This window comes from Grammomys surdaster, unplaced genomic scaffold (genome assembly GCF_004785775.1).
Source record: "Grammomys surdaster isolate TR1022 unplaced genomic scaffold, NIH_TR_1.0 126906, whole genome shotgun sequence".
NCBI lineage: Eukaryota > Metazoa > Chordata > Mammalia > Rodentia > Muridae > Grammomys > Grammomys surdaster.
This window is the reverse complement of record NW_021621692.1, coordinates 2,382,547-2,406,834: the sequence shown is the minus strand read 5'-3', so window position 1 is coordinate 2,406,834 and position 24,288 is coordinate 2,382,547. Positions and strand designations below refer to the sequence as shown.

The following is a 24,288-nucleotide window of genomic DNA, read 5'->3' as shown; positions in this document are numbered from 1 at the left end:
TCTCTCTCTCTCTCTCTCTCTCTCTCTCTCTCTCTCTCTCTCTCTCTTTCTCACACACACACACACACAGGCACATACACACATAGAGGCACACACACACAGGCACACACAGGCACACACACAGGCACACACACACACACAGGCACACACACAGGCACACACAGGCGCACACACACACACATAGGCACACACAGGCACACACACACACAGGCACACACACACAGGCACACACACACAGAGGCACACACACACAGGCACACACACAGCCACAGGCACACACACACACACAGGCACACACACAGGCACACACACACAGGCACACACACACACAGGCACACACACAGCCACAGGCACACACACAGCCACAGGCACACACACACAGGCACACACACACACACAGGCACACACACACACAGGCACACACACACACAGGCACACACAGGTACAGGCACACACACACAGGCACAGGCACACAGGCACACCTCAACTCTCCCTCCCCTGTAGTTAATATTCGAATCATTTGTTTGTTGTTTGTTTCTCTCCACCCTCATCCAATGAGCTCCCATCTGCCCACAAAATAGAGACTGTCTGCTTCATGCCAGGTACAGCATGTGCTCACAGTAGGCAGAATCCAGAGCCTCACGGAACCATCATCTCATAAAAGGGTAGACACGTGACCTGACTGAGCATAGGAGTGTGGCTGGTTGTTATAAAAGCAAATTTACTCACAAGTGATGACCAGGGGAAAGATGAGTCTGCATCTGGAGGTTGGAATTGGAAGTATCATGATCAGGATACAAAGGAAGTGACCCTAGACATTCCCAAGAGGATGAGGACAGGAGTAGAGTGGGCAGAAGAAAAGAAACTGTTGTATTTTGGACAGAGGGAGAAATTTGGGCCAAGTCACCAAGGCTCTGGAGCCTGAAACATCACTGGGGAGGGAGTAACGGAGAGGGTTGAGGCATGAGCAGATTTGCATCAGGAAGGACAGGAGGACACTTGCTGGGTGAGATGGCAGGCACTTGAGAGTCACTGAAGACCCGTGTGGAAGATCCTAAAAGATGCACAAATAATTTGACATGGAGGAAATGTTAATATCATCACAGTCCATAAAAAGGAAACAACTTCATATGTTAGCTTTCTGTGACTGTGACAAAATACCAGAAGAAACCAACTCTAAGGGAGGAAGGTTTATTTCTGTTCACAGTTTCAGTGTTAAGTTTGCCAGCTCCATTGTCTCTGAGCCTGAGATGAAGCAAAGCATCATGGTGAGGTTGTCATGATGGGAAGCAGGAAGAAGTGCAAAGCTGTTCTTCATCAGAAGGCAGAAAGAGAAGGGAGTAGAATGGTCAGGAGCAGACTACACCCTCCAAAGGCACACCGGCACCCACTTTCTCCCACTAGGCCACACTTACATTTCTACTACTTCTCTGAAATAGCACAAGTTAGGTATCTTCAATACTTGGGGTTTGGGGGAGCGTCCCAGATCATAAAATTGTTCTGATTTAAATATGAAATGTCTCCCTGTAGAGCTCATGGGTTTAACTGCTTGCTCGACAGCTGGCAGATGTTTGAGAAGGTTGTGGAACCTTTAGATGGAACCTCATTGGAGGAAGTGGGTCATTGGGGTGGGCCTGGAGTCACATAGCCCTGCCCAGCTTCCTGTTTGCCTTTTGCTTCCTGAGGACTGGTCCAGTGTGGCCTGCCAGCCTCTCATTCCCACTGTCATGGCTTCCTCACTGTCATGGACTGTCTGCTTTCCAACTGCGAGCCAGAATAAACCCTTCCTTCCTAAGATTTCTTCTTGTCAGGGATTTGGCCATAGCTGTAAGAAACATAACTAAAAAGCTGTAACGGCCAGCATCATTTCTCAGGATTGCTAACCCTCTGCCAGCAATGTCTTCTTCAAGAATCAGCTGGGATCATCCATTTCTTTGCTGTCCACATTAAACAGCTTTTCATGAAGTTGGAGGTCCCAGTTCAATCTCTTCCTCACCTGGCCACACACCAGCTGAGTCGTTTATAGGTCACTGGGTCATTTAGAACACACCTAATGGTGGACTGGTGTTTTTCTCCACGTTCAGGGTTTCTCATGAGAAGAAAAAGGAAAACAAAAAGCAAGAAGAGCTTCCAGAGGGCCACCACTCACCCCAAGGTCAGACACTGCAGGACAAGGAGGGTGCCAGGAGTCCGGGGAGCAGAACTAAAGAGGCAGAAGAAGACGGGGCTGCAGAGGAAGGGCCTTTCCTCAGCAAAATAGATATGCAAGGTAGGAGAGGCCAGCTCTGGTATACTTGTGGGCATAAAGGGGTTTACAAAACAGGACTCTAGATCTAAGAGCCATGCTCAGGACAAGGGCAATGCTAGTGTTCTAAGACTAATCATATATAATATATAGTATATCACGTTTTAATGTTATTAATAACAAGTCTGCAGAACAACTACCCATCCATGAAGAAACTTTTGGCTCAAAAGCCCTACTTTCCATATTACTTATTTTTTTTTCACTGTTGTCACAAAATACCTGACAAGAACAACACAGGAAAGAAGGGATTTGTTTTAATATATTTCTATTTAAAATATATTAATTCTTTGTGAATTTCCTATTTTCCACCATATTCATCCAAACTCTTCTTCCTAACTCTTCCCAGATCTACCTCCCCCAGCCTGGTGTCCTCTTTTAAAAAATAAAGAAATAAATAAATAAACCATAGAGTCCAATTTGTTCAATCTATACACCCTTATCCATGTGGTCACCCGCTGGAGCATGGTCAACCTACCAGAGGTCACACCCTTAAAGGGAACGGATTCTTTCCCAAGCATCCATGAACTGTCAACAGCTCCTCAGCTAGGGGTGGGATTTCATACCCACCCACCCACTCGCATTCCATGCAGAGATTTTTTTTTTATGTTCGATGTGTGCATAAATCTTGTGTTTGCTATCACAACTGCTGTGAGTTCAGATGTGAAGCTGTCTTCTTGTGTCTGGAAAACACTAGTTCAACCTATCCATCCAAAGTCTATGTCACTTATGCAACCTTCCTGTTCCCTCTTTCATGGTGCTCCTTGAGCCCTGGGAGGAGGGATGTAACATGGATATCCAAGTTAGGGGTGAGCACCCCAATTACTCTTATCCTGTGAATGGTGACCACTTACGAGTCTCTGTGTTAACTATCATCTACTACAAAAAAAGACACTTCTCTAATGAGGGTTTATAAATGTAATAATCCACGGGTTTAGTGATAAGTCATTAGGAATCGGTTTAATATTATGTCCATTTTAGTAGAGTAATAGCACTATGTTCTCTATCAGGGCCTATTAACTGTCTAGACACAGGTTCTCGGCCTGATAATGGCGCCCAGGTATGAGTTTCATCTTATAGAAGGGGACTTAAATCCAATCAGAAAGTGGCTGGCTCCTCCCACAATGTCCATACCATTACAGAAGCAGTGGGCACGTCTTGTCAGGCCAGTTATAGCTCACAGAGATTGTAGATTGGTAAGACTGTTGGTTACATGTCTCCTCAGCAGGTGTGTATAGCACCTTTCAATACTATAAAACAGTACTATAGTACTATTCAATACTATAGCCAATAGGGATGAAGCTTCCTGATCTCTTGACTATATCAATAATAATGCCGGGCTTTTGTGGGTCAGGTCTTAACTCTCATGATCTTAGACCAATAACGTATCAGTGAGCATATCTCAACAGGCTGGTTGTTATTATAGTTCCCAGAGTTCATAGCTGGTCAAGATTTTACTTACTTAAAACGAATGCTCAGAAAGAAGAACTGATTGAAGTGTACAGAACTCGAGTGTTGGGGATACTTAGCTTTGGCAAGGGGCCCACAGCTCTTTGTCCCTTTGCTTTTACATGTATAGAGTTGGGTTCCTCCATGCTGAGTGGAGCTTCCAAATCCTGTGAGGTTCATACCTCAATCCCAGAAACATTCCCATAAGAGAATAGCTACTAGCCAATGAGAGTGCTCTTCAAGTGTGAAGAACAAACCTTGACTAGTGCCAACAGCAGGTGTCTTCAGAGCCAGGGTAATGATGCTGTAACCGATAGAGATGGAACAGAGTATTGTCCCAGCTCCTCCTTCTTTCTACTCTTGCAAAAATTCTTTTTGTTTAATGAGGAATTTTTATTCCTATATTTACTTATTTGTGAGACAATGGTTTATATTTATTTGTTTATTTGTTAATTTACATATTTATAGACACAGTCTCAATGCATCAATGAGTCTTTTACTCACTATGTAATGGAGGATGTCCTCAAACTCCAGATCCTCCTGCTCCCACTTCTGGAGTGATAGCTATGTACCACCACATCAAGTTTATATTGGGGAACAAACCTGAGGCTTTCTGCATCCTCAGCAAGCACTCTAGCTGATGAAGTGAGCTACACCCCAGTTCTGGCAGATTCTCATTCTCCCCGCTTTTGTCCTGTGCTCTCAGCTTCACCTGTTATCTACCCACAGAATTGTTTTAGCAACAAAGGCAAGGACTTTCCACCCTGGAGGTACCCACACTGCCTGAGCTGAGAGAGTTTGAGACAGGCAAGCTTTCTTTACATTTTTCATGTCTTTCTCTAGCTAAAGGAATCAAACTCTTTGCTAATGCATAACAGGTCTGCTAAGTGGGCTTCAAAGACAGAGGGACAAACCAGGAGGTGATTCTGAGGTACATAGCTCTCTGTGACCTCATTTACAATCTGAAAGACAAAAGCCTTCCTGGTCATGAACATGGAGCCATTAGTGCTGAGGAGATTGTCAAAATGCATTTGCCAAATCCTCCTGGTGACCTCCAGGGGCCCAGCTGCACAGAGTCCAGAATGGGTTTCACTTTATGCAGACGCTGCACACTTCACGAAGATGTACGGTTCTGGTCCCCAGAAAAAAAAAAAAAAAAAAAAAAACCTTGTTGCAGTGGCATTCCAGCCCATGAGAGCTAGGAACACATGACCCTGATAAGGAAGAGCTTAGCAAATGGATCGCCTGCAAAGCCTGCCTTCCTTCCTAGTCCTCAAGGAGAACTTTAGGGGAGGCGAAGAAGGGGTGACCTGCAGCAAAGGTGAAAGAAAAAAGAGCGGAGATCCTTTATTTTGGCATAAAAGCTTTGGCTTTAAAGCCCTGGAAGTGAGAAACCATCCGTGCTATGAAGATGATGCCCCAATCAAGAGTTGTTCGCATCTTCTGTCAATCACCTTCTAAGGGTCTCTCAGGACCTAGCAGCTTTCCCACTGCCTTGTACATCCATATTGACTCTCTCCCAGCTTTCCCAGTGTATCTTTCTCTCCAATTCTGTTTAGGGACCAAAGTCCCCCTAGCTTTCCTACCTCTACCAACATTTATGCAGTTAACTGAGTGACTAGAGCTTGAGACAGAGCTGCGGATGGAAACACATTCTGTCTTTCACTCAGCAAATACTTGCTTAACACCCACCGTGTATCAGGCACTGCTCCAAGAATTGAAAACATTCTGGAGAAAAAAAACAATAAAAAAAAACGTCAAAGGCATGAAGATAATGTATTATCCAGTCTCCAAGGCATCCTATCTTTGCAGAGAACAGTTCTGTGGTGGGGTGGGGAGGTTGAGCATCCTTCTCATCCCCAGGTGGTCCCATCTGGGCCAAGTACATTTTCTCAGGCAGTCAGCACTCAAGCTCTGGGCAAGGAGTGTTTGGGGAACATTTATCCTTGAGCCTGAGTTCAGAACCCACTCACAGTACTACCTTCAAGTCTGTGTGTTTCTTATTTTCCTCCCACATCAAAGCAACTAGAATTTTCTTCCATCTCAGAGTGTCCTCCCACTTCTGACCCTAAACATTCGGGAAATTACTAAGCAAGTTTCCAACGGATGCTTTTGCCAGAGCCAGGCGGGTTTCCATGTCGGTCAACTTACTTTCCCTTCCTCTTCTGAGCCTGACATACTGTAGAGGAAGAGAAGTCGGGGCTGGGTGGCTTTGCCGGCTCTAGAGCTAACGAGTTACAGAAATAAGATTGTCTTCCATGGACTGACAAGGCACCTAGAGGAATGTTAGCATTTCAGATGGAATTGTAGTGTGCACATGGGCATGTATGTGTGCATGTGTGTGTACGTGTGCGTATGTGTGAGAGAGAAAGAGCCAGAGATAGTCGAGTCAGGCATGTTTGAAAAAGAAATCGGTTTGCTTGGAAATGTGTGGTTTCCAAAGTAATTTTTGGAATCTATGCGCAGACAAATGGCAGAGATGACAGACTGAAGAGTCCCCAGGCCTCCCTCCTCCAAAAGCTGTGTATTGGATGTGACTGAAGCCATTAAATATTGCTTAGAATCTGTTTCTGCTTGAGGGTGTCAAGGAAAACCTTGGAGACTGCAGATCAAAAAAGCATGCTGCAATTTATCCAGACTGGGAGGAAGTTCACCTTTCAGGCCAATATTGCATAACTGCACATCCGGGTGGGACACACCCACTGAGGCTGGGCTGTTTTGCAGAGCATGACTGTTTTTCTGGGAAGGAGCAGATGCCTGAAAAAGGAAAGACAGTAGATAGACCTGTAACTTTAATTTTTTTCAATGTCTTATTTTTAATGATGGTTCACAAAGGCTTTAACCTCCCTTGTAGCCCACCACCCACTAGAGGTAGCGGAAAAGAAAGGATACAGGGGAAGTGGACCTATTTAGAAAAGTTCTTTGGAGCAACTCCCATCTGTGATGTCTGGAAATCAGCAGTTCAGTCCACAGGTTAGCGGCAGCGGCAGCAGCAAATCCGTTCTCAAACACTTCACAGATACATCGGCAGTCCAGTTTAGTAGAATGGGATTAGCAATAGTGGTGACATGACCTAGCAGAGACAGTCAGGCATCAGCCTCGGCTCGAGTCAGCCAAAGGGACCAGGAGGGACACCAGGGGAAGTTCTTGGCTGTGCCTCTCTCAGGGAAGCAAAGATCAGCAAAGATGAAAGACCCACAAGCATTGTGTAACTAACTGTACCAGTAAGCCAAGCTCTGTCTCTGTCACTCTGTGGAGACCTATTTATACCCTCCATACATCACGTGTCCTCCACGTGCCTTGCCTCAGCATGGGTCCTGCCTCAGCACAAGCATCCAATCATCCCAAGACCTTGGAAGCAGCAAGAAACTGCAGCACACCACCAGAAGTTTTTTGGTGCGTTTCTCTCTATGGCATCCCAACAAATGCAGCTCAACTACACAGTGTAAGGCAGACCAATACATGTGTGTCGTCAGCAAAGAATCCTTCATCACATGTTCTTTCACGTGCTTCCTTTAGCAGAACATCCTCTCTCCTTTGTCTGTTTCAGAGAAGCATTCCTTCATGAGTCTGCCTTAGCCTTTCACACCTGTGTCCACTTTAATGAAACGTTCCTTCACGTGTTTACCCCAGCAAAACACCATCCAACCGACTTTCCAAAGAACCCTTAAGTTTCTACTTCATAGACCCAAAACTCAGGGAGAGCATGCCTGTGGGGTGGTGGGTAGTTTGTCTCTGATCTCAGGAGCCTGGTCTTCTGTGATACAAAGTGGAGTTTGCAGTGCACCAATTACCCTCTGTCCCATAAGATGTGAGGAACACCAGCCAGACATTCCTGAAGCTAATAACTCTGCCATGCCTTCCTCCTACCCCCTCCCCCACTGTGGTAGACTGTACACTTCAATCTGTGAACTGTGAAATAAATTCTTCCTCCCTCCAGTTCTGTCAGGTCTGTCACAGGGACCAGGAGTACAACCAATATATTGTTTCATGGAAGATATTGATATAAGGTATTCACTTAAATCCAGATCCAAACTTACCTCTCAGAAGTCTCCATCATCAGTTCCATCTGCCTTTTGGAACCAAATGAATATGTCCCACAATACATGAAATTCTAGAACAACCATATGTTCCCAACTTCATCCACCCTTCATATAGACAGTTGTTCTCTCCTCTCATAACCATGGTCCTCAAGGGCAGGGGAGTTTTGTTTTCCCCAGTCCCTTCACCATCCTCCACTAATGAACCACATTTGGTCAGCTGCCTCCTGCAGCCAATCCTGGAGTTGGAGTCAGAGAGTCTGCTATGAGTGGAATAGGAGAGAACCGCCCATCTTCTGGTTCCAACTCCCCACCTGCTGACCCAAGGATGTAGTTTTGTTAGCAAATTGGCTAACAAGACTTCCCAAAGTCTTGATAATTTTTAGATTTCAGTGTTCAAAGATGGATGGCAGCACATTCTTGGGTGTGCTATGCCTCAGACAAGGCCATATTTGTTAGGCGTGTTTGCTGACTTGTTACTCGGTTAAATTCCGTTTGGGTCACACGTATGCCTCACCCAACACCGCATCGATACTTCCCAAGTATCTGTACTGTAAAAGAGAGGTGTTTGGCTCTTTCTACCTCCACATCTCTTGTCTATATCCATTACAGCTCTAGAGAGGGTTCATTCAACTATCATAATGTATGAATTATTATTTGTTCTTAATCGTTTTAAAAATCCTTTTAAAATAACATGCCATAAACAGAAAGATAAAACATATAAAGTGATCAAGCTCCTCCATGACCACTTTCAGAACCAACTTCTAAGGGTTTTTAACTACAAAACACCCTCATCTTTGTCCTATAGTACCATAGTCATTGGAAGGTTGGGTCATCTAGTACCTGCACCTAAAAATTAGGCATCTTAGAATTCTACTGGTCATACCCTATTAAGTGAACACATTTAACAAGATATCCAGAACAATATATTACAAGGCTGGTAGGTGTCGCCGCCATGTTGCCTTCATAGACCCAAGCTTTCCACAGCTTCCTCCTCCTCCTTAGTCTCACATCCACAAGATGGCTACTCACCTCTGAGGTACAGCCCATGCACATTCCAGTCAGGAAAGGGACAGATGGATCCTGGAAAATGAAACGAGCTCATTTCAGTTGTGTAATAAAAAATGATTGTTTCCCATGATCCTCTTCCCCACACCAGACTATCCTTGCTCCCTGGACAGAACTATGACACAGAGTCATCCCAGATGCAAAGCAATGGAATGGCTTTATATGTGAAAGCACTCACTTCATGACTTAAGATCAAGCATGATGGGAAACTGATGGTAAAGGTCAGGGCTGACCAGGTATTATTACCCCTGATTCATAAGAAAAAAAAAATCCCATTATGAAAGTCTAGAGACTTTTCACAGCACAGACAGCTACAGAGAACAGCACCTCTCAGCTTCCAAGGACCCATTGTTTGCCATTGTGTGGACACTGGTGGCCTTGCAGGAGGCAGCGTTTAGAATCAACCATTGAAATGCATCTACTCACAAACGCTGCTTTTCATCTCTTGGAAGGTAGTAACCAAATCCTGACTCTGCTACTGAGTGTGTGTGTGTGTGTGTGTGTGTGTGTGTGTGTGTTATGTATGAACTCTGTGTTGTGCTAGCACCTCTTCATTCTGTTTCCACCTCATTTTACTAAGCAGCAGAGTTTAGGATCTGCCTTGGTTTGTCCCAGTTTACATTTTCCAGAAAATAAGAGGGTTGGTGCCAGTGAGCCTTTTTCTGTAAACTGACGGTGGAGTGGTGGTTAACAGTACACTGTAGAACTGACGGTGGAGTGGTGGTTAACAGCACACTGTAGCACATGAAGAGGCTTGACTCCCAGCTCCATCAGCTTCCAGTGTGTGTTCCCGGCCAAGTCCCTTAACCTCTCTCTGTTATTATCTCCCCACCACTGTATCAGGGTCCTCTTGCCACAGAGCCAATGACCACACATCTGGTGGATTAAAATGACATCTGCTAATTATGTCTGTTTTTGCGGGTCAGGAAACTGGACAAAGCTTAGCTGACGCCTATCCTTGGCATCCCCTTGTAGCTCTGGGTTCTTGGCAAGATCTGTTTTTTTGCAGACTTAGAACTCACAGTGGCTTGTCTCTTGAAGGCTTTGAACCCAAGATCATTTCTAAGGGACTTACCCAATTAGGTCAGACTTGCCAAGATACGCTCTTTGTTTTTATTTTGGGGGTATAAGTATTTTGCTTGTATGTAGGAATGCGTACCATAATACGTAGTTCTGTTGAGACCAGAAAAGAGCATCAGATCTTCTGGAACTGGAATTACAGATGGTTCTTAGCTACTATGTGAGTTCTAGGAAACAAACTGGTGTCCCCTGAAAAGCAACAAGGCTCTTAGCCACTGAGCCATTTCTCCAACCCATAAGCTCCTCCTTGATTACTGTGCTGAATGGTCTTGTGTCAACTTGACACAAGCAGGAGTTATCACAGAGAAAGGAGCTGCAGTTGAGAAAATACCTCCATGAGATCCAGCTGTAAGGCATTTTCTCAATTAGTGATCAAGCAGGGAGGGCCCATTGTGGGTGGTAACATCTCTGGGCCGGTAGTCTTGGGTTCTATAAGAAAGCAAGCTCAGCAAGCCAAGGAAAGCAAGCCAGTAAGAAACATCCCTCCATGGCCTCTGCATCAGCTCCTGCTTCCTGACCTGCTTGAGTACCAGTCCTGACTTCCTCTGGTGATGAACAGCAATGTGGAAATGTAAGCTGAAGAAACCCTTTCCTCCCCAACTTGCTTCTTGGTCATGATGTTTATGCAGGCATAGAAACCCTGACTGAGACAGTCCCTTTAGAGTCACTTTATAAGGGTTTTTTTTTTTAAACTACAAAATCCTTTTATCTTTGCCATAGTCATTGGAATGTTGGATCATCACAATCACCAGCCCAGGTGACGTCCAAGGACATGAATCATCTAGGACATGCATCTATGGTGTTAGAATCCTAGGTATCTTAGAATTCCACCTGCCATACTCTGTACCATGAAGATTCAGGTTCTATCTCACATGGTCCTTCTGAATACTCAAGCCACAGGGTAGAGCCCATGTGAGGAGCTGGGAGAGTCAAACCATTAACATAAAACTTGTTTTAAAAGAAATCACGAGCTAGGTGTGGTGATGCAGGTATGTCACCCAGCACTTAGAAGGCAGACAAAAGAGGGTCAGATGTTCAAGCAGACATTGGTTACACAGAGTCTGAGGCCAGCTTGGGTTACATGAGATAGCAGTGAAGGTAACCATAACAGAATCAAACTAAAATGTTTAAAAATTACAGTGTTTCTCTTGCGTTGATAGCTTCCCCCTGATGTGAAAGTTGGCAAGAAGTAAAGTTTTCATACAACTGAGTGACTTTTTGAGATATATATGTTTTAAAACCAGTATTTTATTAGCATATGGGAACCACTGTCAAAAACAAGAAGTGTTTGAACCAGCCAAACACTGTATATAATCCATAGGGTTATCATTTCCACCCTCAAAAAAAACCCCTGGTTTGGCTTCTAGCTTGCAACAGAGTGGAGCATCTCTTTGGCTGCCAGAGTCTGCACAGGTAAGTCCAGATTCTAACAGGTGGTGTATCAGCCCATGCTGCCCTGATGAAAATCACCCGGAGGTTCATCTAAAGCACTACTCAGCAAACCTCAGGCTCAATGGGCATGGGGACACCTGCACACTGGACTCCATAGGAGGCCCCGACACACTGCAGGGACTAGGAGCTGCCAGTCCACCCAGCGGAAGTTCAGTGCCCCTACCCTGAGCACTAAAATCCCTTTTAAAAAATAGCTCTAAAATGTTGTGGAAATGGTTCAGTCCATACAGGGCTTGCCCTGAGAGAATGAAAACCCAAGTTCAATCCCCCAGTACCCATAGAAAGGTGAAGAAAGTGGTAGGCATGATTCCCAGCACCGGGGAGGTGCAGACAGGAGGGTCTGGAAAGTTGCTAACCAACCAGCCTAATTGGTGAGCTTCAAGAAAATGAGAGAGCCTGTCTCAAAGGTGCTGGAGAGCCAAAGGTGACACCCAGGGTTGTCCTAAGGCCTCCACAGATATGAGCATTATGGCTTATGTAGGTAAGTTGATGTATTTCTATGTAGCCTGCACATGGCAAGGCTCTTTCTCAAAGAAAACAAAAATAAAAACCAAAGATGTATGGGTGCAGCTCAGTGGTAAAGTATTTGCCAAGTATGTGTTCTTTTCTTAAGAGAAACAGAGTAGTTCAGCAGAAGCCTATTTTTACTTTAAAGGGCTCAGAGTTAAGTAGGAAGGTGCCCTTTCTGTGCCCAAAGAGAAGTATTTTCAGCATCAAGGGCATGGGATTAATTTTGAGGTTATAAACAAATCTTCTTTAAAATTTTCCAGTTTTCCGAGTATGTGTTATCTCCGGCTGTAATCACTTCCAGAGAATACCTCCCTGCATCTTCCCTGCCTCCTTCCCCTTCTCTGACCCCTCAAAACCACTACTAAAGAAGGAATTTTTAAATTACCCAAATTTCCTGGTTATCTCACAACAAAATAAAGAGTAACCAGGAGTCTCCCACTCCCTATGGCTTCTCTCATCCCCAGGGCCTCCTTCGTCCCAGTCTGAGAGGGGCTGCCCTTGCTAACTGCTGGATGAATTGTCCCTGTGTCCACCAATACTAGTCTCAAAGGCAGATTACCTAATGGCTAAGGGAGCTTCAGCAAAGCCCCATGAGACTGGATTCCTCTTAAGATAATGCTAGAGTAGTGGAAGATATTTGAGATTGAAAGCCACATGTGCTCTGGTGCCTGGGATCTAAAGGGGAGGTCCCTCCTGGCATACCACACTCTGCTGCTTATTCCTGACAGGATCCCAAGAGACAGAGCAGCTGGGAAGAAAAGTTGAGTTTCAGCTCAGACAGCATCTTCACAATCCTCTCCCCATGAACTTGTTTCTCTAACATTTGTGGAGACTCTGTTAAATTCCAGATACCCCATTAAACCACGGTAGCCCAACCATCACCTTACTCCCGACAATGAAAATGTTCAGAACTGGAGAGATGAAGTCTGTCAGTGAAGTGATCACTGCACAAGCATGAGACCCCAACTTTGATCCCCAGCACCCATGTAATACATGGTGGCACACATCTGAAACCCCAACACTAGGGCAAAGAGGAAGATGGACTTTTGAAGTTCACAGCCCAGTCTAGCCTAACGTGCAAGTTCCAGGCAAGTGGGAGATACTGCCTAAAAAACAGGTGGACACTCCATAAGAAACAACACCCAAAAGTGACCAGCATCCCCCACATGCACATGTGCAGATTCAGAACCCAAGCCCAAAGGAAAAAGAAAAAAAAAAAAAAGAACACTTCCCTCATACCAGAACAGACCATAGCCTCAGAATTAAATGCTTTAGCAGACTCTAAATGATTGAGTCACATTTTATTATTAATTAATTAATTTACTTTATATCCCTATTGGAGCTTCCTCTTGCTCCTCTTTTCCAAGTCCCTCCCTCTCACCTCACTCTCTGCCATTCCTCCCACTTTCCCTTTCTCCTCAGAAAAGGCTGAGTCATGTTTTATATCTACCTTGGCTTCTAAGGGGAGCTGCTCAGTGAGGCTGACTTCTTTCTCTGTTTTTGTCTCGTTTATTTACTTATTTATTTATTTATTCACTTTACATGCTAATATAAGTCTCCATCTGCTGCCCAGTCCCCATCTCTTTTGTGAAGGAGGAGCTCCTCCTGTCCCCCCACCCTTATCACCCCACCCTGGCACATCAAGTCACTGCAGGACTAGGCTCATCCTCTCCCACTGAGGCCAGACAAGGCAGTCCAGTTAGGGGAATGGAATCCACAGGAAGGCAACAGATTCAGGGACAGCCCCAGCTCCAGTTGTTGGAGGACCCACATGAAAACCTAGTTGCTAAGTGCTCCTTGGCCATTAGAGATTCCTCTGTTGAGAATTCTCTATTTAGCTCTGTGTCCCATTTTTAAATTGGGTTATTTGGGTGTTTTGTGTCTAACTTCTTCAGGTCTTTAGATATTTTAGGTATTAGCCCTCTGTCAGATGATTATTTTTTTCTCATTCTGTAGGCTGTCGTTTGATCCTATTGACAGTGTCCTTTGCCTTAGAGAAATTTTTCAGACTCATGAGGTTCAATTTATTAATTAATTCAGGAGGCCCCATTTATTAATTTATCTTAGTGCCTGACCTTTGGGTGTTCTCTTCAGGAAGTTGTCTTCTACAGCAGTGAATTCAAGGTTAGGACCACTTTCTGTTCTATTAGACTTAGTGTATCCGGTTTGATCCACTTGGACTTGAGTTTTGTGCAGGACGATAAATATGAATCTATTTGCATTCTTCTACATGCGGACACCCAGTTAGACCAGCACTATTTGAAGATGCTTTCCCTTTTCCATTGTATCAAGTATCTGTAGGTGTGTGGGTTTGTTTCTGCTTCTTGGATTCTATTCCATTGATCAACCTGTTTGTTTCTATACCAGTACCATGCAGTTTATTACTATTGCTTTATAGTTCAGTTGGAGGTCAGGGATGGTGATAGGTAAAGAAGTTCTTTTATTGTTCTGGATTGTTTTAGCTATCCCAAGTTTTTTTTTTTTGTTTGTTTTTTGTTTTTTTTCCATATTGAGAATGTTCTTTCAAGATCTGTAAAGAATTGTGTTGGAAGTTTGATGGGAACTTCATTACATCTGTAGATTGCCTTTGGTAAGATGGTCATTTTTACTGTTAATTCTACTGATCCATGAGCATGGGAGATCTTTCCACCTTCTGATATTCAGTTTCTTTTTCCAGAGACATGAAGTTCTTGTCCTACAGGTCTTTCACTTTCTTGCTTAGAATTACACCAAGATAGTTTATACTATTTGTGGCTATTGTGAAGGGTGTTATCTCCCTAACTTCTTTCTCAGCCTGTTTATCATTTGTATAAAGGAGGGCTAATTAACTTCTTTGAGTTAATTTTGTATCCAGCCGCTTTGCTGAAGGTATTTATCAGCTGTAGGGGTTCTCTGGTAGAATTTTTGATGTCACTCATGTATACTATCATATCATCTACAAATAGCAATACTTTAACTTCTTTCTTTCCAATTTGTATCTCCTTGATCTCCTTTAGTTTTCTTGTTGCTCCAGCTAGAGGTTCGAGTACTATATTAAAAAGAAAGGAAGAGAGGGAACAGCCTTGTCTTGACCCTTAGTTTGGTGGAGTGGCTTTAAGTTTCTCTCCATTTAACTTGATGTTGGCTATTGGCTTGCTGTATGTTTCCTTTATTGTGTTTAGGTATGTGCCTTGTATACCTGATCTCACCAAGACGTTTAACATGAAGGGGTGTCGGATTTTGTAAAAGGCTTTGTCAGCATCTAAGGAGATGGTTGTGTGGGGTGTTTTTCCTTTCAATTTCTTTATATGATGGATTATGTTGATGGATTTTGTATATTAAACCATCCTGGCATCCCTGGGATGAAGCCTGTTTGATCATGGTGGACAACATGTCTTTGACCTGTTCTTGTGTTCAGTTTGTGAGTATTTTATTGAGTAACTTTGCATCAATTTTTGTAAGAAACATTGGTCTGAAATTCTCTTTCTCTGTTGGGTCTTTGTGTAGTTTATGTACCAGGGTGACTGTGGCTTCATAGAATGCGTTTGGCAGTTTTCATTACTTCTTTCTCTGTTTTTAATACTTTGGGAAATGCAAGGCTTCCACTCAGCCTGAAGGCGGTGTTAAGAAAGCACACAGCACACAGCAGCTCTGGCCCTGAACTTCTGTAGGGGGAAAGGCAATGGATGTTCAGCAGGGTTAGTACAATTGAGGAAACCTTCAGAGAAAGCCTAGGGGATGCAGTGGCCTTAATTACCCATTGGTGGTCAGGTGTGGGAGGATGAATAACTCTCTCCTGTATCCTGGAGAGGTGGGGTACACCTAGGAAATTTTCAAGAATCCCTGAAAGCTGGCCAGAATGAGACAGGGTGATTAAGGAATAGGCCAATCATTTACTCTAGGAATTAGGGACCTTTATTAAGTTTTTAATATAAAGGAGCTTTGGGGCTAGAGATATGGCTTAGTAGGCAAGGCGTTTGCTTCGCAAACATGAGGAATGGAGTCGGACTCCCAACACTCATGTAAAAAAGTCAGGCACATGCATCTATAATACCAGCAGCATGCATCTATAATACCAGTTCTGGGGATCGCACTTGGGTCATGGTGGCACGGCAAGCCCTTTACTGACTGAGCCATCTCCCAGGGTCCAACCAAAGGTATTTATATGCTCCAATAGAGATGCTGTATAGTTGGAAAACAATCGGGCAGTCTACAAATCCTAAAGTATTTACATCTGGCCTTTGAGGAGAAAGTTTATTAACCTCTGCATGAAGGTAGGAGAATTCTCCATCCGTGCAGCAAATGAAGGGTTCGCATAATTGACTCCGTAATTGACCTGATTAAGCAACCATGCCGGAGCGCTGATGATATTCTCTTCTCAGTTAAATCCCCATAGTGAGGATCCACTCAGCTCGCATTGCCGGAGCAGAATACTTCCTGATAATACACACTCTCCACAAGGCGTCCTGCGCATCGCCATCACCTAGGAGACTCCCAACACCCGTGATTAGCCAGCTCTTCATTTTATTTACTTCTATTTTATTTAGTTCTCTAACGGAGCATCCATGTATTCAAAAGGAACTGATTAGCTTGGCTAAAGGATGTGGTCCTTTTAGTCCAACAATGGCTGTCTCCCAGTAGAGATGTCAAGAATACAGTAGCCGTTCACTCCACAAGGCTGAATGTCTCAGCAGTTCTAAAAAGAGCATGGAAGCCCTAGAGGGTTCCCGGGGAGCTCTTGGTCTTATATCAGAATCCTAAAGAAATCGATTCTAATACCGGCGAAGGAATATCCCCAGAACCAGTTAGATGTACTTTCCAGGGAGAGTGTGAGCAAGCAGAAAGAAAACCATTTCTTTCTATCATGTCCATCTGGACTACCTCCAGAGGGTGTCATCCACACTGAGGGTCAATCTTCCTGTTTGAAATAATCTGATCAAGAAAATCCCTCACCCACCGTAGTGCAAAGGGGCTTGTGATTTCAGTTAGTCATGTTGACAACAGATCAACCCCCACGCATCCCCACCAGGGCTTCCATTCTCAGCTCTTGGGGAAGAGCGAGTGTGTTGTGTTCTCTAGTCATGCCCTGTGATCAGACACTGCCAAAGAAACTCGGTTCATTGTAACAAAGCAGCAAGCACCAGATCGGGGAATCCTGGAATATAACCTTTCTCTTCCTGCTTGTTTGAAACAGATTGGAGGTTGCCAATCCCTCTGGGTCCTATGAATCTACCTCTAATCTCTTTAGGAACCAGTGACAGCAAAGCCACAGGACAAGATCGTGAACTGTCCCCTCCGACAACAAGGAGCTTCCGAATATATGACATGAGCCCTCTTACTTCTCCTTACCCGTTGCAGACTGAGAAGATGAGTCCGCACAGAAGGGTGAGCTGAGGGCATGAGGAGCCATGGCTGGATGGGTGTGGGACTAGAGGGACAGGATTCCCCACCCCGACCCTGTCACCCGCCTGCTGTTGCTTCAGATTAGAAAGATAAATGAAACCCCTGCAAGTATGGGGATATACTGTAAGCCTCACTCGGGGAGTGACCAAAAGAAGACACTCTCCAGTGTGCACAGTTCTCTGAGGTTCCTGGAGGCATTTCCCACCCCTGGATGCCTCCGGTCTGCCTCCATGCCCTGAGTGTCTTCTGCGCATGTGTAGACACATAAGGTGGACTTTACCCCTTAACACGCCAGAAGCCCTTTTGTCTTTCCTGCCATTGATGGGCTAACCGTCTTTCCCACAGGGAATAGGTTTCTTTCACTTTGTGGGAAATGTGTTCCTCCAACACTTCAGAGTTACTCTGAATTTTTATCCCTCTTATAGACATTTGAAAATCCAGAAAATCCAAATCCAGATGTTCACATGGGTGACAAATTTCTATGGGGAACTTCTTACATGGTCTGCAAGCCGTGTAGGTGGAGAACATCTAATTGGGGGAGGCTCTGTTACTTTTAAAACAAAACCCCAATCATTCGATTTTACCAAAATGAAGACTCAGGAGCCAGATGCTGGGGTGAAAGGCTGCTAGCTCAGAGAGGCAGACAAAGCACTCAGCTGATCTTCCTCCTCACCCAGAGTCCCAGAAGGGCAAAGCCCCTTCTCCACACGGTTTTAAAAACCCTTCAAACTGAATGTCCCTCCTTTCTACTTCCTGTGCGTCTCTCTATCTGTCCTCTTGATTTCCTCTTACTCCACGGATTTTTTCCTATGTTCACTCCCTGTCAACTGGTTGCTTACTCTGCCTTTTGACCTATGGTTGACTTTATTTAATCTTGTTTACAATAAACAGAAAGCTCTTGGATTAAAGGTGTGTACCAGGGCTGAGCCACACCACAACTAGTAACAGGTTTTCCCAGTACACAATCTCAGGGTTCACAGTATGGTTGGGCACCCTGCAACAAGGTTCAAATAGAGATAACTAGCAGTAAGTTACACAGGGACAGAGCCTTTGAGAGAATTCTGTGGGCATCCTGAGGAAAGCTAACTCGGTTAAGAGTTTAGAATGGTCCCCAGTGGAGGGGATAAGCTATTGGAAGCCAAAGTCAGAGTCTTAGAAGATCAATGGGAATAAGAGAGAAGGCAAGAGAATAATAGAAGATTAGGATGGGTGAGATGCAAGCAGAAAAGATGTAAACTTAGGTCCTATACTAAAAATACAATGATGGTGAATGATGATGGTGGTGATGATGATGGTGGTGATGATGATGGTGGTGATGAGGATGAGGATGTTGGTGATGATGATGATGGTGGTGATGATGGTGATGATGAGGATGATGATGCTGGTGATGAGGATGATGGTGTTGGTGAGTCTTCTAAAGAAAGTCAACACAGCTAATAGGGAGAAATGGCAGAGCTGAAGATGGAGAGAGACAGAAGGATCACTCATTTTTTTCACTGCAGAGAGAGTTCCACGGGAGGTCAGCTCTGGTCAGACCTGATGAGGTTGGTGTTGGTCCATTTGAAGTCAGTTGCCAACGAACCATAGCTCTTCTTAGTAAACCCTGAAATGGCCTTCCTTTGAAAGAGCAGCTACCCTGAAACTACATCTAGACACTTAAATCTGATGGCAGAGAAGGTGACAGGACCTAGAAAAGCCCCCTTTCACCCTTCTGGGTCAGTTTTCCCATCTGGGAAGGGAAGGGCTTGATCCCTAAGATCTGATTGGCTCGAATATTGGTCACATCCTCAGTCATCATTCCAGGGTGGCTCTCCCACTCCCTCTCTGGGATCTTTTTGGTCAGTGCTGGAAGAAACAAAACCTGGTCTTATTTCCTGATGTGTGGGAGACAGGATGTGGTTTAACTCCTTCACTGGGACCAAGTTCCTGTGGTGACACTGGCTTCCCACCCCCTCACTCCGCCACATGCCTCGTTAGAATGAGGGGGGAAACTCATTTGTCAGCAGCCCAAAGCCATCAGCCACCAATATCAGTGACTAGCCATATTCCTGGCTTTGTGGAAACAAAGGTCAAGCTCTGGAGAGAGACGGTAATTTCTGGGACTCCTCCACTGAGGAGGGAGCCAAGCGTTCCCAGAAAGTCTCCCAGAGAGGAGTCAAAGATACTCGCCCACTGGGCACACATGAGCAGATCACAAGGTGGAACTTGTTGTACAAAGACAGCTTGTGTGTTGTCCAGGAAGAATTTAGGACTTACTGATCACCCAAAAGGGGCCAGGTAAGAAGAAAGAAATGAGCCGAGAGTCCTACGGTCAGAAGCTAGAAAAATCAGGGAGACAAAGCATACTAGTTATTTTTCTAATTACTGTGAGAAAATGCTGGACACAAGCAATTTGCAGAAGGGAGGTTTTATTTTGCCTCACAGTTCAAAGGGATGGTATACCATAGGCAGGAAAGCCTGGTGAGCAGAGCAGGAAGCAATGGTGCTTCTTTGATAGACGGCTTTCTATTCAGTCCAAAACCCCAGTCTGTAGAATGGGGTTGCCCATATTTACGGTGGGTCTTTCTTCACACTTCATTTCATCTAATCTAGAAAATGCCTCCCAGATAGGCCCGGGTTTTGTTGCCATAGTGATACAGCACCAGGATTTTGTGTGTGTGTGTGTGTGTGTGTGTGTAGTGTGTGTGTGTGTGTGTGTGCACACACGCGCATGTGCACTCGCACACGTGTACACTGCTATCGCCAGCCTTTTACACGAGTACCAGAGATCCAAAGTCAGAGCAAGCATTTTACTGACTAAGCCCAAAGTGGCATTTTACTGACTAAGCCCAAAGTGTTGCTTTTCATCTAAATTATGCCACACTAAAGTTTGGGGGAAAAAACTAACCTTGGTCAGGAGTCCATGGAGCTGAGTGAAAAGCCAAGGACTCAGAGTGACTCAGCAGCATTTGAGCTGCAATTCAGTCTGTGCTCTTGCTCTCAGCGCATGGGGCTAGACTCCTGTCTTAGTTAGGGTTTTACTGCTGTGAACCGACACCATGATCAAGGCAACTCTTACAAGGACAACATTTAACTGGGGCTGGCTTACAGGTTCAGAGACTCAGTCCATTATCATCAAGGCAGGAGCATGGCAGCATCCAGGCAGGCATGGTGCAGGAGAAGCTGAGAGTTCTACATCTTTATCTGCAGGCCTCTAAGAGAAGACTGACTTCCAGGCAGTTTAGGACTAGAGTATTAAAACCCATACCTACAGTGGCACACCTACTCCAACAAGGCCACACCTCCTAATAATGCCACTCCCTATTCCAAGCATATACGAACCACTATAACTCCTGATGGCAAGTGGAGGGCGTGGCTTTTTCCTTTGTCTCTCAAGAGAACAGAAGGCAAAAGCCAATGAAAGCCCATCTCATCGATGAGAGGCTTGCGCAAGAGCTGCCTGCTGTAGAACACAGCCTGTCGAACGATGCGCCCATGCTAACTGGTCCTTTGCAGGCACGTATGGCCCGTCTGCCCCAGCAAGGCCCTTTCCGGCACCTTATGGATATGAAGGCAGAGAAGAGGCTGACAGGGTGGAAGGAACGCCGTAGCCGCTTTGGTGATATCAACGTGCACAAATGCTACCAGTTTGGGCAGGTCTTCTCTCCTTTCCAGGCTTTGGCCACCACAGTAAGTTTCAGATTAAGTCCTTAGGGGCACCAGTGACAAACCTCAGTTCTTCATCCTTTTCACGAGTGTATTAATCAGTTTTGGCCCCAATAATGCTGAGTAACAAAGGGTTACAAACTAAGCTCCATAACTCAGTATCTTAGAATGGCTAGCATCTATTCTCCGGACTCACTATCTACAGAGAAATCTGCGGGTTTTGCTCACCGCTAGCTCACAGAAAAGGAGCAGGTCAAGAGCTGAGACTCCCATCCGCCACTATAAGTAGTGGCGCATATCATATGGGACAATGGCCTGTGGGAGGAGTTCAGGGGGTGGTTAGAAACCAATGGCTTCAGCACTGATGTCCAGAGATGAGGTAATTCCAAGGGAAAGAGGGGCAGTTGGTGTATGTTCTCGTGGTCTGAAAATTTGAGTGTGCCTCTGCACTACTTGGAAAAATGGATCAAAATGTAGATTCCGGGGGGCTGTGGGAATGACTTCATGGGCTGTGCAAGCATAAGGGCCTGAGTTCAAATCCCCAAGCATCTACATAAAAAGCTGAGCGTGGCCCCGCGCATACCTGCAATTGTAGTCCTATGGGTGGCAAGGGGAAGAAACTGAAGGATACCTGGGGCTTAGTGGATGTCGGTCTAGCTATGGGTTCAGTAAGAGACCATGTCTCAAGAGAATAAGGCAAGGAATGATAGATCAGAACATCTACCACCCTCTTCTGGCTTCCATGTACCCATGGATGCATACACACATACACACACATACACACACACACATACACACATACATACACACATACACACACACATATACACACACATACATACACACACACACACATATACACACATACACACACATACACACACATACACACACATATACACACACATACATACACACACACATATACATACACACAGTGTGGATACTAAGTTTTTGTGATTTCAATTATGTGGAAGATTTTTGGCAGGAGGAGACTTGGAATTGCCTTCCTGCATGATTCTGTATACTGCCTTTGTGCTTTATTACCAAGTCAACTATGTCCCAACCTTGCTTCTGCCATGGCATCCACAGAAAATTATTACATCTTGGAAGAATCAATGGGTACCTACTGGGTACCCATTAGAAGGGTAGCTAATTGGGTTGAACAATTAGAATCCCGAGCATGGAAAAGATAGGATGTCAACTGCAACTAGTCACAGCCGTCCCCTCTGTGCTGGAACCTGCTGTTGCACATCTGTACTAATGCTCACTGACCATCAAAATCAGCCAGGAAATTAGATTAATAATGTCTAAGCCTTTCTCAGGACAGATAGAGGAGGAGCTTGGGGTTGGATCCCAGACATCACATCTGCAGGTCTTAAAGCTCCACAGATGAAGTCACCAACTTATCCTTAGTTTTCCAAGCGTGACTTTTACATTTGTCCCCGAAGTCTCTGACTTTTAACACATGAAGTCTTGAGTCTCCGAAGACTCTGGGGCCCTTGTTCTAAAAGCAAATATCTCAGCTCCTTTGGACCAGAGCAAACCAGATGATTTGTTGTGCTAACCACATTCCCATGTGAAGCTGAATTTGAAAATTACCACTCTCTGATCTTTCTAGAAACTAGCCAGATTCCTCTTCTGTCTACTGACCAATATTCTTCAGACATTGTGCTTATGTCCAGGCCCAAACCCAAAAAATGGAAATCCAAACCCTACGCACAAGGAGCTTCTGTTCTCCCAGGAACACACTGCATGAACCAAAGTCATACAGCCATGATAAGTAATGAAAAGAAGAGGCATAAACTGATTACCCAGAAGGAGCTACGAGTCATCTGTATTTGCATGCAGTCTTGCTGCAGAACAAGCCTCTACAAGCCTTCTCTCACGGGTAGAAACTATCTCCCATGTGCTAGAAGGAACAGTGCCCATGTGTTAAGTTATTAGCTCATGTCATGTTGCGGTAGTGACTTTTTTTTTAATGTGATTAAAAACACTCTTTAACAAGAAACAATAGAAGGAAGAAAGGGTTCATGTGGGCTTATGGCTACAGAGGAATAGAGTTCATGATGGCAGGGATGCTGTAGCAGAGTGGCAACAGGAAACTGGCTGGTGATGTATTCTACACACAGGAAGCAGATGGAGAGAACAGGAAGTGGAGTGAAGCCATAAACTCTCAAAGCCACCACCCTCCCCCCCCCCAGTACTTCTTCCCAACAAGGCTCCACTTCCTAAAGGTTCCACAACCTCTCCAAACAGCATCACTGGGGGCTGGATGTTCAAATACATGAGCCTATGGGCAGGGGACTATTTCTCATTCAAACTACCACCCTGGTTCAGTACTGAAGACTTCACTAACACTTAATTCTCTCTCACTCTGCCGAATGAGCATCACGCTCACTCTCTACCCAGGCCATAAAGCTAGAAAAACACAGTTGCTTGTCTGCAACTGTTAGCATTCCATAGCAAAGCCAAGATTTGAACCTGGGATGGTGTAGCAAGGCACTGCTATTAACAGCTCCCTTTGGAGATATCAACAGGTACTCTCAACCCCCATGCTCCCTCTCACCACAATTCTTCTCTGCTTCACAGGAGATGCGAAGGTTGGTGCTGCCCAGAGACTTGCCCATGAGTTCTCACATGCGGAGAATAAATACTTCATCCCTCGGTGACATGAATCTCCAGGATTTACCCCTGTCTCCAAAAGAGCTAGCCTTGGGAAAGGATGATAGCCATCGTGACAAAGACAAGCCAGTGAGCCACATTAAGAAGCCTTTATTCCCCCCGATAGTTAAAGCAACAAAATATAATGACATGAAATAAAATTGCAAAACTTGTACTGTGGTCCCTCCCTGCAAGAGCTGACATGAAAACAGGAAGCATCCAGGGATCCAAGACTGTTGAGCCAGCCTCACATACATGTTTATTTAGTCTAAGAAATGACCATATTATGCTCTGTGTGGATGTTCTGGCACGGGCTGAACCATCAGGAAGTGTAAGATCCACTACCAGACCCAAATCCTCAATGAGACCTTCCTCAGAAGCCTGAAAAATTAGTAGGATAAGGCTGCTATTCTTGCACCAGAAGTCCAACATTGCTCACCTGCTACTCCTTGGATATCAGATGAGCATCTTTGGTTTAGTTCCTCACAATTCGGGTAATCACAGAGTGTTTTCAATACTTATGCTATGAGTGGGGGTTGGGGTGGGAGAGAGAGACAGAGAGAGGAGAGAGAGGAGAGAAAGAGAAAGAGGAGAGAAAGAGAGTAAGAGAGGAGAGGAGAAGAGAGGAGGGGAGGGGAGGGGAGGAGAAAGAGAGAGAGAGAGAGAGAGAGAGAGAGAGAGAGAGAGAGAGAGAGA

At 44.9% G+C, this 24,288-nt stretch overlaps 1 protein-coding gene across 1 annotated transcript in view; it reads left to right on the top strand.

Annotated features, from left to right (window-relative positions):
• Positions 1-23,757, top strand: part of LOC114615576 — a 33,108-nt gene extending 9,351 nt beyond the window's left edge. Inside the window, exons 2-5 of the mRNA XM_028761271.1 lie at positions 2,085-2,269; positions 17,129-17,265; positions 20,779-20,952; positions 23,521-23,757. Of these exons, the coding sequence (XP_028617104.1) occupies positions 2,085-2,269; positions 17,129-17,265; positions 20,779-20,952; positions 23,521-23,751 (727 nt within the window). The 3' untranslated portion in view covers positions 23,752-23,757. The remainder of the gene's footprint in view (positions 1-2,084; positions 2,270-17,128; positions 17,266-20,778; positions 20,953-23,520) is intronic.
• The last annotated feature ends 531 nt before the right edge of the window (positions 23,758-24,288 follow it).